Source organism: Erigeron canadensis, chromosome 8 (assembly GCF_010389155.1).
Source record: "Erigeron canadensis isolate Cc75 chromosome 8, C_canadensis_v1, whole genome shotgun sequence".
NCBI classification, from domain to species: domain Eukaryota; kingdom Viridiplantae; phylum Streptophyta; class Magnoliopsida; order Asterales; family Asteraceae; genus Erigeron; species Erigeron canadensis.
Genome location: NC_057768.1, coordinates 11,888,256 through 11,901,098, shown reverse-complemented (window position 1 = coordinate 11,901,098; position 12,843 = coordinate 11,888,256). Strand labels below are relative to the sequence as shown.

At 32.6% G+C, this 12,843-nt stretch overlaps 2 protein-coding genes across 4 annotated transcripts; both read left to right on the top strand.

Moving 5' to 3' along the window:
• Positions 1-1,704: 1,704 nt before the first annotated feature.
• Positions 1,705-6,442, top strand: LOC122579021 (general transcription and DNA repair factor IIH subunit TFB4). Of its 3 annotated transcripts, XR_006320585.1 has the most exons (13): positions 1,705-1,842; positions 4,062-4,167; positions 4,259-4,353; positions 4,462-4,708; positions 4,797-4,843; positions 4,923-4,960; positions 5,035-5,080; positions 5,158-5,211; positions 5,291-5,359; positions 5,462-5,538; positions 5,623-5,718; positions 5,798-5,959; positions 6,098-6,442. XR_006320585.1 is itself a non-coding variant. In XM_043751102.1 (12 exons), the coding sequence occupies exons 2-12, from the start codon at positions 4,137-4,139 to the stop codon at positions 5,865-5,867; spliced, it is 870 nt and encodes a 289-aa protein (XP_043607037.1). In that variant the 5' UTR covers positions 1,705-1,842; positions 4,105-4,136; the 3' UTR covers positions 5,868-6,091. The 3 variants fall into 3 exon arrangements, 2 of the variants coding, with proteins under 2 accessions (XP_043607037.1, XP_043607036.1); XM_043751102.1 differs by lacking the exon at positions 6,098-6,442 and having other exon boundaries at positions 4,105-4,167; positions 5,798-6,091; XM_043751101.1 differs by lacking the exon at positions 6,098-6,442 and having other exon boundaries at positions 5,798-6,091.
• A 2,232-nt stretch (positions 6,443-8,674) lies between these two features.
• Positions 8,675-10,992, top strand: LOC122610264. Its single transcript, XM_043783258.1, has 3 exons — positions 8,675-8,834; positions 10,619-10,910; positions 10,967-10,992. The coding sequence occupies exons 1-3, from the start codon at positions 8,685-8,687 to the stop codon at positions 10,990-10,992; spliced, it is 468 nt and encodes a 155-aa protein (XP_043639193.1). The 5' UTR covers positions 8,675-8,684.
• Positions 10,993-12,843: the final 1,851 nt, after the last annotated feature.

Genomic DNA, 12,843 nt, shown 5'->3' with positions numbered 1-12,843 from the left:
CTATGCTTCGCATCCCGAGTTTTCCGCCTTAGTCGGGGTGTGACATATACCATATTACATACTTTGAACATTTTTACTAAGTTCGTGCATATAGTTCGTGCACACAATAACTTTTCGGTCTTAGTTACATACATTTCGGTGCACTTATTCTATCTCAACAACCCTAACTTCCATTAAAGAAAGTAATAGACAAAACATGTGTATATATATGGTGTCAATCTTTTTACCTTTGTGTATGGAAAATGATAAATCCTCATAACCAATCCTCCTAAAAAGCCTCCTAATATATCCACTTGTTAACACATGTAATCCACTAATTCTCTTTCTTAATCTCACTCCCTGATTTTCCACATGTCACAATCCTATTAATTAGGAGGATTTGTAAGCTAATAACTTAGGAGGATTGATCATTATCCTTTATGTATATCACACTATCACCACGACATCATAGACTTTTCCATTGTAGTCTCGTCACGTGAAAACCTCTAATAATTAAAGGGTTAATTATGGGTGGTGATTCGTACAACCAGAGACGGAGCCAGAATATTTCTTGTGTGAGGGCAAACTTAACATTCGTTTATTATATTGATCAAAGACATTTTTGAAAATATATATTTTTTAAAAAAATATGGACACTAGCTCGAGAATAGAAAAAACGGGCCACTAAAACAATTTGGTTAATGCTGGATTTAGTCAAGTTATCAATGATCAGTGTTGATAAGGTCGAATTTAGCTTAGGTGAGTGTCGGCTTTGGGAACGTCAATCGTCAACATCGGTTTGCAATTTTGGAGCATGTGGTGACAGATAAGTTGTGTTCAATTAAACAAAATAAAACAAGTTTATCATAATCAATAATAAACATAACTCATATACCTAAAAATCAACCTAAAACATTAAGAATTTGACATGCGGATTTCACTAATTTCTTTCCTAATCTTGCCGCCTGATTTTTCCACATGTCATCATCCTATTATTAGGTTGATTTTTAGGCATACCAATTAGGTTGATTTATCATTATCCATTTGAAAATAAAATAACATTTTCACATATACTATCAATATAATATATATTTACTCAAACAAAAATAACCTTTTTTCTACTCTATTAAAAATCAAAACAACTCAAGTTTTTTACTTTACCAATAGAAAAATTTATCTTAAAAGAAAAATAATTAATCTTAAAAAGATCATTCTAAATATCCTCCTAAAAATCTTTTTAAAATCACCAAAATATGACATGTGAAAGCCAACAATTTTCTTTCCAAACCCCATCTCTTGATTTTAACGTATATCACGATTATGTACTTAGGATGATTTTCTAGAGGATTAGTTAGGAGGTTATATCATTTCCAAAACACTAATGTTTCCAACACCAACGATATACTTCTAAAGAAGATGCTTATAACAATGAAAATAACATTTGTATGTATTTCCTATTTATTTATAATTTTTAAGATCAAAATTAGTTTTAAAAATATTTTAAATTGTACTAAATTTGGAGTGGCGGAAATTACTCACACGGCCCTTGGTGTAACTCTGTCTATGTGTATAGTATTAAATTTTAACCGTATACCTTGTATAGTACAAAATTTCAAAACAATTCGATGGTATATCGCTAAAAATAATATTCCGTTATAACTGATAAAAGTTTATTAATTTGTGCTCCGATAGTAAAAGCCTAAAAGGTCAAGGTAATCTTGTAGCATATATTCTTTGAATCTTTTCATTTGCGATTATAATTATAAAGGAGTGCCTCCTTCCTCAAGAGAACCACTGAAGTATAGCCGAGCGAGGCAACAACTTAATCATAAACATCCTAAATAATTTATTAATCTAACAGAGGTACGTACAATTTATTTGTTCAATTATGTATTAATCATTATTCATTTATTAGACTGTTTTTTTTCTTTTTATAAATAATCAAAACCCCTTTATTTATATCGCGTGCCACCTGTTTGATGAAAGTCCCCAATGAAGCAATGATAATCTTGAAAATATACCCACCTTAAACTTCTTTTGTTGTTGAGTTGATCGTATTTGATAAATGTTAAAATGTATCAAATTTGGATGCACCTTCGCTGTAATAAATTCCTTATGCCCAAAGTTTACCGTTTAAGCTCCGTGCGAGCTTCAAAATCATGCTGGCAAGTAATTACTAGCATAGTGCTGATAATTTACTAGTAGACTTGTAATTATGTCTACGAATGTGTGATGAAATGATGCATTTTGACGACTGTTGATCCAATTTTGTATGTGGGCGTCTACTATATTGTGAATTCGTGTTGTAAGAGTTCTAATTATAATGATCTTGTTCATATAGAGTAGAATTAGATATTACTTTTTTGATACGTCGAGTTCTTTCTGATCAGTACTTTTGTATCAAATTTATCTGGTTAGTGAGGCTTGGAAAAAGGACTAAAAGGATATTACGGTCTGCTGATTTACCTTTCTGTTTCTGCTTACTAGCATTAAAACAGGTTCTTGCAAAAGTATTAGGTTAGGAAAAAGTCAACATGAGGATAATGCACTAACGTCAAGTGGGTCCGTTCAACAAGATCCTAAGCTGAATGTGAAACCCATGAATTTTATGTGTTTAGGGTTTCTACTATTTAAAAACACATATATACTCGGTTTCCTCCTCCTGTCCCCTAAACCTAATTTGAACGGGTGAAGCCGTCATGGTCCTCATCCCTCTCATAGTTTCAGTTGACGACGACCTCATTCACCGGCCACTCCAGACGTTCTCTGTCACCAGATTTCCAGATGTGATCTTTCTTTAAAGGATATACAGTCACTCAACTATCTTTTTTTCTAATAAAAAAATTGCTTACACAAATTTAATAAAGACCCATTCAGTAGCAACTGTAGTTTGACTTGTTAGAGGGATGGTTAGTATGGTTGTGTTCTTTTGATCTTGATAAAATTTAGGCCATGCTCCTTCACACAGAACTGTTCCCATGTAGATTACGGTCAATTTGGATCCACCTCCATAGTATATACCGATATTTGTGTTTCGGGCTGTAATGTTGACATTGAATTGAGCTGATAACGAGTTATCATTGACATTGTTGAGGTTAAATTGGGTGATAGTTATGCCAATCAACCAAGTATTTTGGTTTTTTGGTCAAACTTGAAGTACACTATTGCTGCTAAGAGGCCTATAATGATCATGCGTGTTTGAATCAGGTTTTATTCAAACATGCTTACACATATTATAAAGACGTGTTCAGTTACTCACCTATAATACAGTTATTTAGGAGTTAAACATGAAAAGTGCAAATATTTGTATATAGGAACAAAGGTTTCAAATTTTCTTTAGATTTGAGTACTATGGTCTATAATTTTGGTTATTAGTGAGTTGGTCCAACGTTGATATTGTGTTTTTTTATTTCTAAACCAATTGAGTTCTTTTTCCATGGGGTTGATACTTTTATTGCAGCATTGAAACAAAAAAGCTTTATAATGTAATAGTTATTGGAAATTGAGGAATATCTCTTTTAATAAAGTTTGATTTGCTTTGAAGGCTATAAAAAGTACTAATCATGTGTTGCAGATAATCTGAATACTTTAGTCAAATACAGCGGACATTTAGTTGGTCAATTGGTTTACAATGTTAAAAATGTAATGGACACATACTTTAAAAGAGTTTGATTAAATAACTTTGAAAACTATCAAAAGGTCAATGTAGTTGTTAACTATTCATTATGTGTCACCTTAGGACTCTAGCCACCAAGTTTTGTACATAATGTATTAATACAGATCAGATCTGTTAGACAGGGTAATCATATCTCATAACCATGAAAATACATAAATAGAAAAACAATTTTAGCTGTATACAGTTTCAAGGTATTGTATATTTTGAACCTTGTCATAATATAAATTCATCTAAACTGAAAATTAAGAAGACGGTAGAAAATTAAGCAAGAATGCAGGTTCACATAAAAAAAAATACCGATAGTGCCTGCAAGGGGGGCTCAATTTTTTATATTTTATATTTATCATATCCATGTTCTTTAATGATAATTTTGATGTGTTTTACGGAGTAATAAATTTCAATGTAGGTATAAGTTTCATCTTTTATGTATATAACCTGCTATCTTGCAGTTGTTGAGCCCAAAAAAACAATCAAACCAAGTATGACCCCTGTTGCATCTAAGCAGTATGCAGGTAAATTTGCCTGATTATAGTAATCTTCATTCTGTAACTCAATTATTATTATATGATAGTAAATTTCTTTAATTTTTCAACTTAATTGTAGATGATGTAAGCCTACTAATGGTGTTGATCGATACAAATCCATTATTCTGGAGTTCAACTGCTGCACCTTTCTCAATCTCCAAGTTCCTATCTCAAGTGAACTTCAATAAAATATTTCATTTTTTATACCATCCTCACACTCCATGCTAAGTATCGAACATGTGCTCATATATTATTTTTGTTTTTTTTGTCATTTCACTGTAGTTCCTTCCGTTCCTGAACTCAATTCTTCTACTAAGTCAACTGAATCAAGTGGTGGTGATAGCTACTGGCCTCAACTCTTGTGATTACATTTATGATTCTTCACTGGGACACACAAATCAGAGAGCTGAGACATTGCTGAAGAAATTGGACGAGTTTTTGTTTAAAGATGAAAAGCTTAATAAGGATGATTCAGCGGATGGGATCGGGTCGTCATTGCTCTCAGGATCTCTTTCAATGGCACTCTGTTGTATCCTTTTCTATATATTCTATATATACTTTATTCATATTCATGTTTAATATGTAAAGGGATTGTTTAAAATGACAGTGGTGATTAGACATACAACGGGTATTTCGTTCTGGCTCACTTCATCCACAACCCCGGGTAAATCTTGTAATTATGCTGTTATATTTGTTACACTAGAAACCTCTTATCTCGTGTACTTACCGATAAATTATGGCAGATTATGTGTTTGCATGGATCGCAAGATGGACCTGGACAGTATGTCTCCTAACATTCTTCTGTCACCTTTTCCTATTATTCTGTCAGTTACAAATAATCTATATATTTTGCAGATATGTTGCCATCATGAATTCAATTTTTTCTGCTCAGAGATTAATGGTACGTTGAATGCATGCTTTAGCAATACTATTCAATATGTTTGCAATATGTAATGTTTAAAGATTCATTATTTATAGGTGCCAATAGATTCTTGTGTTATTGGGTCACAGCATTCTGCATTCCTGCAACAGGTACCAGATGCACCAATATTAACTTCAAGTGTGACTTATATGAGTAAATCTAAAATTTTATAATCTATCTTTTTTCCAGGCTTCTTATATAACCGGAGGTGTGTATCTGAAGCCACAACACCTGGATGGACTGTTTCAGTATCTAACAGTAAGTAACCTTCCATAAATGTTTATACACTCTGCTGCTGTTTTCTTCTTTTTGTTTTGTTAAATTTCAAGTATCAGCGCTACTTGTGTTATTTGAATGCAGACGGTATTTGCAACAGATTTGCATTCACGTAGCTTCTTGCAACTCCCTAAGCCTGTTGGTGTGGATTTCCGTGCTTCGTAAGTTGCTTTATGTTATTTGTTGGACGGAGTTTTAGTTTCACATTTATCTTAACTTGTCTTCCGAATTTTGAAATCATGCAGGTGTTTTTGTCACAAAAACACTATAGACATGGGGTACATTTGCTCTGTTTGTCTGTCTATTTTCTGCAAGCATCACAAGAAATGTTCAACTTGTGGGTGAGTATCTGCAGTTTGGCTGGTGGTTCATCTGTGGTTACTGTATTATCTAATGCATGGCTTGTACATTGGAATACAGGTCAGATTTTGGTCAACCCCAAACAAGTGTCTCGACATCAAATCAGAAAAGAAAGGCTCCTGACAGTTGACACTGATGTTTATGGTTTCAGTTTATTGTTCTTGTGGCGTTAATCACCAGCCATTTGGGTTGTGATTTGCATGGGGTCTGAGGTTTAGTTAGGTAATAGCAGGATGTTGCAAAAGAGAGCTGTAAACATAACAAATTTTGGGCTTAATACCGCTTTTGTTTTTATAATTTACTTGACTTATGCTGGCAAGGCAGTAAAATTTATGAATTTTATGTTTGTTTTCATCGCAGTTTCTTGCCATAGGAAAAACATGTGAGCAATCTACATATTTTGTCATAAACACCTTTTATCCCTCATTGGTAAAGGTTGAGAAGTTTGATCCACTTTGGATTTTGGTATAGAGAAGAACCGGAATCAGTCCATCTGTTTGAAAATGGAATCAGGCAGGGATGCAAAAATGTGTTTCTTTTCCAGCTTCTTAATCTGGAAATGGGCTAAGCAAACATCTGGTTGAATATTAAACCTTACATCTGAAACCATGACCACTTTTTTGGGAATAACACAAGTGATATGCATATCACAAATATTGTATTTGATATACTTATCACACATTTTGTGGTAAATAAATAAAAAGTTATGAGGTTTGCTAAATACAACCCTAAGGGTTGTGTTTAAGATACATAAATTGTTTGTACATTTACCATGAAAATCAAGAGGCGGACTTTTAATATGGAAGGTACAAGTTTTTTTATGGACATTAAATACGGGCTATATTTAGCATTTCCGTTATGATACAAATTTTACTTCTTATAACTTAAATGCTTCTAGTAGTAGTATTTAAGTTGGATGCGTCTCCCTTCACTACTATTTTAAATGAGGGATTTCATACATATAATCAACTTTTTAAAGGGAAATTGAATTTTTTTTTTTTAAACAACAATATAGTAAGTTTATCTTTTTTTTTTTTTTAAAAAATTTCTTCTAGTAAACATGGTTGTAATCATTTGATAATCCATGATCGAACAGAAGAGAAACATTAGACGACTCATAAGTTATACGATATTAAGTAGCCATCTAGGTGCAAAATTGGCCACTAATCAGTTATACGACTATAGTCATCGATCATACCATAACTAACTGCCTATATACGACTTCTTCCTGAGGGATTCCTTTTTCAAACATCAAAAAAGGCATACCCATATATCAAAAGACAACATTTCGAAATCTAGACCTATGAGTAGACCGAAATCCACATGGACGTGTACGATTAGCTATTAGTGATTCACAGAGCTAAAAAAGGACTTCAATGTTTGAATCTTTTGCAGACAAGCTTTAGCCTTCTGAATTGCATCGCTATCATCACGTATCCCCTGAGCACTTGTTCTTCTTTTGCTGTATCCGCTTTCATCGTTACTCCCTTCCCTCACCCTTTTCCTGTTTGATGATTCTATTACCAAATTTATTAGCAATAATATTAAGTAAATCACCCCTGCATGTAAACTTACACATATGTTTTCCATAAAAATCCAACCTTCACAACTTTCTTTTCTTATTGATGTGAACTATCAATTATACACTTATAATTCATAATGATTTTTTTATTTTTTTTTGGTGTGTCCAAAGTCTTTTATTCAAATTCATTTACTCACCTGCTACACAAATATTCAAATATTTGTCTCCGATGAAACTCAAATCCAACAACCTTTTGGTTGTGGGAATACCTCAAATACGAAAAATTGACGTAGCAATAGCATTTTTTACATTTTCTTTTAATCCATGTGGGTCCCAACAAATGTCGTCTCAAATTGTCATTGCAATAGCTATATTACAACAAGCTTATTGCAACAACACATACGCTACTATATTGCAACGACAAATGTCGTGATTTTTCTTGTAGTATATATATGCCTTATATACAGATCTACATCCTACCCCAAATATATATATATATATATGTAAAGTAATTAGAAAGTTTAAACTAACCTCGAGTGAGGATAGATGAATTATTATGACAGTGGTCTTGTTTTAGTATTTGTTGTTGTTGGTCCTGTTCATCGAGAACACATATGAGTTTCTTAAGTTGTAGCTTTAGATATTGGAATTTAGTAGGGTGTTCAACTTCTAGAATCTTCAGTTCTTGCATAGCCAACTCTTTCATCTTCCTTCTTGTTACGTTCCGTTTGTTTTATTTGTTGTATATGTGAGTTTGAATTAATATTTATTCAATATTTATTATTAATTAATGGTAATGGTGGACACGGTTTTTTAGGAGCCCGTTGTAGTACGAAAAAGCTACTTTTATTTTGGTTATGTATCCCGATATTTGTTTCCCTTCCTTTTTGTTTTTTCTGATATATAATTTTTTTAGGGGACGTGTAGGCCGACCACCCCTCATGTAACCCAACCACCCCTTTTGGAGCGACAGTCGCTCCTAAAGGGGTAGTAGGATACGACAACGGGCGACAGCATACGACAACATTACTGTACGATTCGTACCCACCCACCTTTTAGGAGCGACAGTCGCTCCAAAAGGGTGGGTGGGTACGAATCATACAGTAATGTTTCTGTTTCCCCGTGACGATTCATCCTTTATAACATCTCGTTTCATATTCATTCTTGGAGCAACATTTCCATTTTGATATTCAATCGTTTTGATATTCGATTGGTTTTATATTCATTCATTTTGATTTATTCGTTTTCATTTATTACTGTTTCCCCGTGACGATTCATCCTTTATAACATCTCGTTTCATATTCATTCTTGGAGCAACATTTCCATTTTGATGTTCAATCGTTTTGATATTCGATTGGTTTTATATTCATTCATTTTGATTTATTCGTTTTCATTTATTACTGTTAAGTGTTTTTATTATTTTAGATGGATTGCTTGGAGGAAATTTTCTTAAATCCAAATGCGCCGGAAGGTGTAAATGAAGAGTTTGTGTACGAAGAGCCCGATGACGAATTTGAATCCCCAGATGTCCGTGATGAATTTGATTACGATCACGATGTTTTTTATACCAAGGAGGTATGTATATAATCCAACCTTTTCATTTTTTGTGTTGTTATTTTGTGAGTAATTGTATTTTGTTATTATTCATTAGATTTGTTGCTATAAAAGTATGTAAGAAAACTAATTATTAAAACTACGGATAAAAAATTGTTTATAAAAACATATTAAAAAATGTACGTGAAAATGTAGATTAACAAAAGCTATTAAAAGATTGTTAAAAAAAAGTGTACAAAAAGTGTATTATAAAAAAGTGTATAAAAAGTGTATTATAAAAAAGTGTATAAGAAAGTGGATTATAAAAAAGTATATAAAATAGTGTATTAAAAAAAAATGTATTATAAAAAAGTGCATAAAAAGTGTATTAAGAAAAAGTGTATAAAATATTGCTATAAAAGTATGTAAGAAAACTAATTATTAAAACTACGGATAAAAAATTGTTTATAAAAACATATTAAAAAATGTACGTAAAAATGTAGATTAACAAAAGCTATTAAAAGATTGTTAAAAAAAAGGTGTACAAAAAAGTGTATTATAAAAAAGTGTATAAAAAGTGTATTATAAAAAAGTGTATAAGAAAGTGGATTATAAAAAAATATATAAAATAGTGTATTAAAAAAAATGTATTATAAAAAAGTGCATAAAAAGTGTATTAAGAAAAAGTGTATAAAATATTGCTATAAAAGTATGTAAGAAAACTAATTATTAAAACTACGGATAAAAAATTGTTTATAAAACATATTAAAAAATGTACGTAAAAATGTAGATTAACAAAAGCTATTAAAAGATTGTTAAAAAAAAGTGTACAAAAAAGTGTATTATAAAAAGTGTATAAAAAGTGTATTATAAAAAAGTGTATAAGAAAGTGGATTATAAAAAAGTATATAAAATAGTGTATTAAAAAAAATGTATTATAAAAAAGTGCATAAAAAGTGTATTAAAAAAAAGTGTATAAAATATTGCTATAAAAGTATGTAAGAAAACTAATTATTAAAACTACGGATAAAAATTGTTTATAAAAACATATTAAAAATGTACGTAAAAATGTAGATTAACAAAAGCTATTAAAAGATTGTTAAAAAAAGGTGTACAAAAAAGTGTATTATAAAAAAGTGTATAAAAAGTGTATTATAAAAAAGTGTATAAGAAAGTGGATTATAAAAAAGTATATAAAATAGTGTATTAAAAAAAATGTATTATAAAAAAGTGCATAAAAAGTGTATTAAGAAAAAGTGTATAAAATATTGCTATAAAAGTATGTAAGAAAACTAATTATTAAAACTACGGATAAAAAATTGTTTATAAAAACATATTAAAAATGTACGTAAAAATGTAGATTAACAAAAGCTATTAAAAGATTGTTAAAAAAAGGTGTACAAAAAGTGTATTATAAAAAGTGTATAAAAAGTGTATTATAAAAAAGTGTATAAGAAAGTGGATTATAAAAAGTATATAAAATAGTGTATTAAAAAAATGTATTATAAAAAAGTGCATAAAAGTGTATTAAAAAAAGTGTATAAAATATTGCTATAAAAGTATGTAAGAAAACTAATTATTAAAACTACGGATAAAAATTGTTTATAAAAACATATTAAAAAATGTACGTAAAAATGTAGATTAACAAAAGCTATTAAAAGATTGTTAAAAAAAAGGTGTACAAAAAAGTGTATTATAAAAAAGTGTATAAAAAGTGTATAAGAAAGTGGATTACAAAAAAGTATATAAAATAGTGTATTAAAAAAAATGTATTATAAAAAAGTGCATAAAAAGTGTATTAAAAAAAAGTGTATAAAATATTTCAGGTGTTTGACACACACATAGATTTGGTAGACTGGGCTCAAAGAACGGCAAAGGAGCTTGGTTATGTGTTAGTAACACGAAGATCAAATGTCACAAAAGGCGGAGAAGTTAAAAAGGTGGTCCTTATTTGCAACCGTGGTGGAAAAAAAGATAAGCGGTCAACCGGGGCACCCAAAGGGAGTACCAAAATTGACTGTCCATTCAAATTGGTAGGCCGTCTGACAAAGGACCATAGTTGGTGGGTTGAAGTTATAGATCACCGACATAACCATCCATCAGCTTGTAATTTGGAAGGTATTGCGTACGCAAGACGACTAACCGATGTTCAAAAAGAATTTGTTGACGAAAAGGCGTTGCTAGGTTTAGGGCCAAATAGCATAAGGGACCAATTGAAGGATGCATTTCCCGGTATCTTGACCCGTTCACAAGACATTTCTAACTACCTGCGGCAACACCGGCTAAAGCACGCCCAACAACGAGGGGAAACTCGAATGCAGGTGAAATAAGAAACATACCTGCATGTGGATCATATAACTATATGTTTATTTTTTAAAAAAAATACGAATTCCTTATACTTTGGTTGTTTACCCGTTGCAGATCGTGCTCCAATTACTATCTGACCATCAGTACACGTATCAGTACACGACGGATAGCAAAACCGGATGTTTGACCAATCTCTTTTTCGTACATCCTACATCACTTGACATATGGCGTGCATTTCCTTGGATCATTGAAATAGACGCCACGTATAAAACCAACGTTTACAACATGCCGCTTGTTGAGATTGTGGGTGTCACTCCAACTGGCAAGACATTCAGCATTGCGCACGCACTTATTGAAAATGAGCAACATGCGACATACAAATGGGTGTTACAGTGCTTGAGGTCGACGCTCGAAGAAGGCCTCGTCGTGCGTCTGGCACTCACTGATCGGGATCTGGCCCTCATGAAAGCGGTTAAGGATGTGATGCCGGAAACGAAGCTGATACTGTGTAGAATACACATTTGGAGGAATATTGAGTTACATGCCAACCCATCGTTTAGGTCAAAAAAAGATTATGGTTTGTTTAGACACCGGTGGGATCAACTCGTAAACTCAATCACGGTTAAAGAATACGCAGAGAATGAGCAGCGGCTAAAAGTATTCTTGGCAGATAAACCAAGTATATACATCCCGTCCCCATACTGTTTTTATGATAACGCTTACGATGTAACCATGTAGCTAAATCACTTTTTATTTTCCTGCAGATCTTTATAAGTACCTACAAATACAGTGGCTTGCCTCGTACAAGGAGTTATTTGTGTCATGTTGGGTCGACCAACACCGCAACTATCGTAACTACACTACCAACAGGGTTGAAAGCGAGCATTCTTTGCTGAAGTCAGTTATGCATAAAAAGCGGCTTACGTTCCACAGAATCGTTGAATGTGTTAACTCTGTTGTCAGCGGGCAATACACCGAAATAAAGGGGTCACTGGAACATTGCAGGCAGTACAATCAAAATAAACACAACTATCCTTATTTAAAGGATTTGCTCGGTAAAGCCTCCCATGTAGCCTTGCAAATTATGGTTGACGAAATTGATCGATTGAAAAATACAGTAAAAGGGGACGTGTCAAAGTGCGGGTGTACGGTATGGGCTAGTTGTGGCTTGCCATGTAGTTGTCGACTTCTAACATACATGCAGGAACGTAAGTACAGTTCATTCAGATACAAATGGTCCATTTTACTTAAAAATACTTAATGTAATATTTTTATTCCTGCAGGAAGGCGTGTACAAGAATATGAGATAGATGCATTTTGGTGCAGGCTCGATATAACCCAGTCCACCTGCCTGCCTGGAAATGTGAAGAAAGACTCGGATGATGACGAGCCTGTTGAGGCCTTTTGTGGCGAGGTTACTGCTGTCTTGGAACGACAACCCATAAAACAAAGGAAAAGCTTGATGTCCAAAATAAAAGACCTCATCTATCCGGGTCGGTCCAAAATCAAGGATCCAGAGGTCCAAAAGAAAACACGTGGTAGACCTGTTGGGTCAAAGAAAAAGGTAAATTATTATAGTCTAGCAAATTATTACTTGTTAAATACTATCATCTAACTTAATTATTCATTCATTCATTGCAGATGCCAGACTTGAATGTATCACCTCCGATGCCACCACCACCAAAGTTGAAAAAGTCAAGGTCCGTGCACGTGACCACACCTAAATATCCGGATACCGCACCAG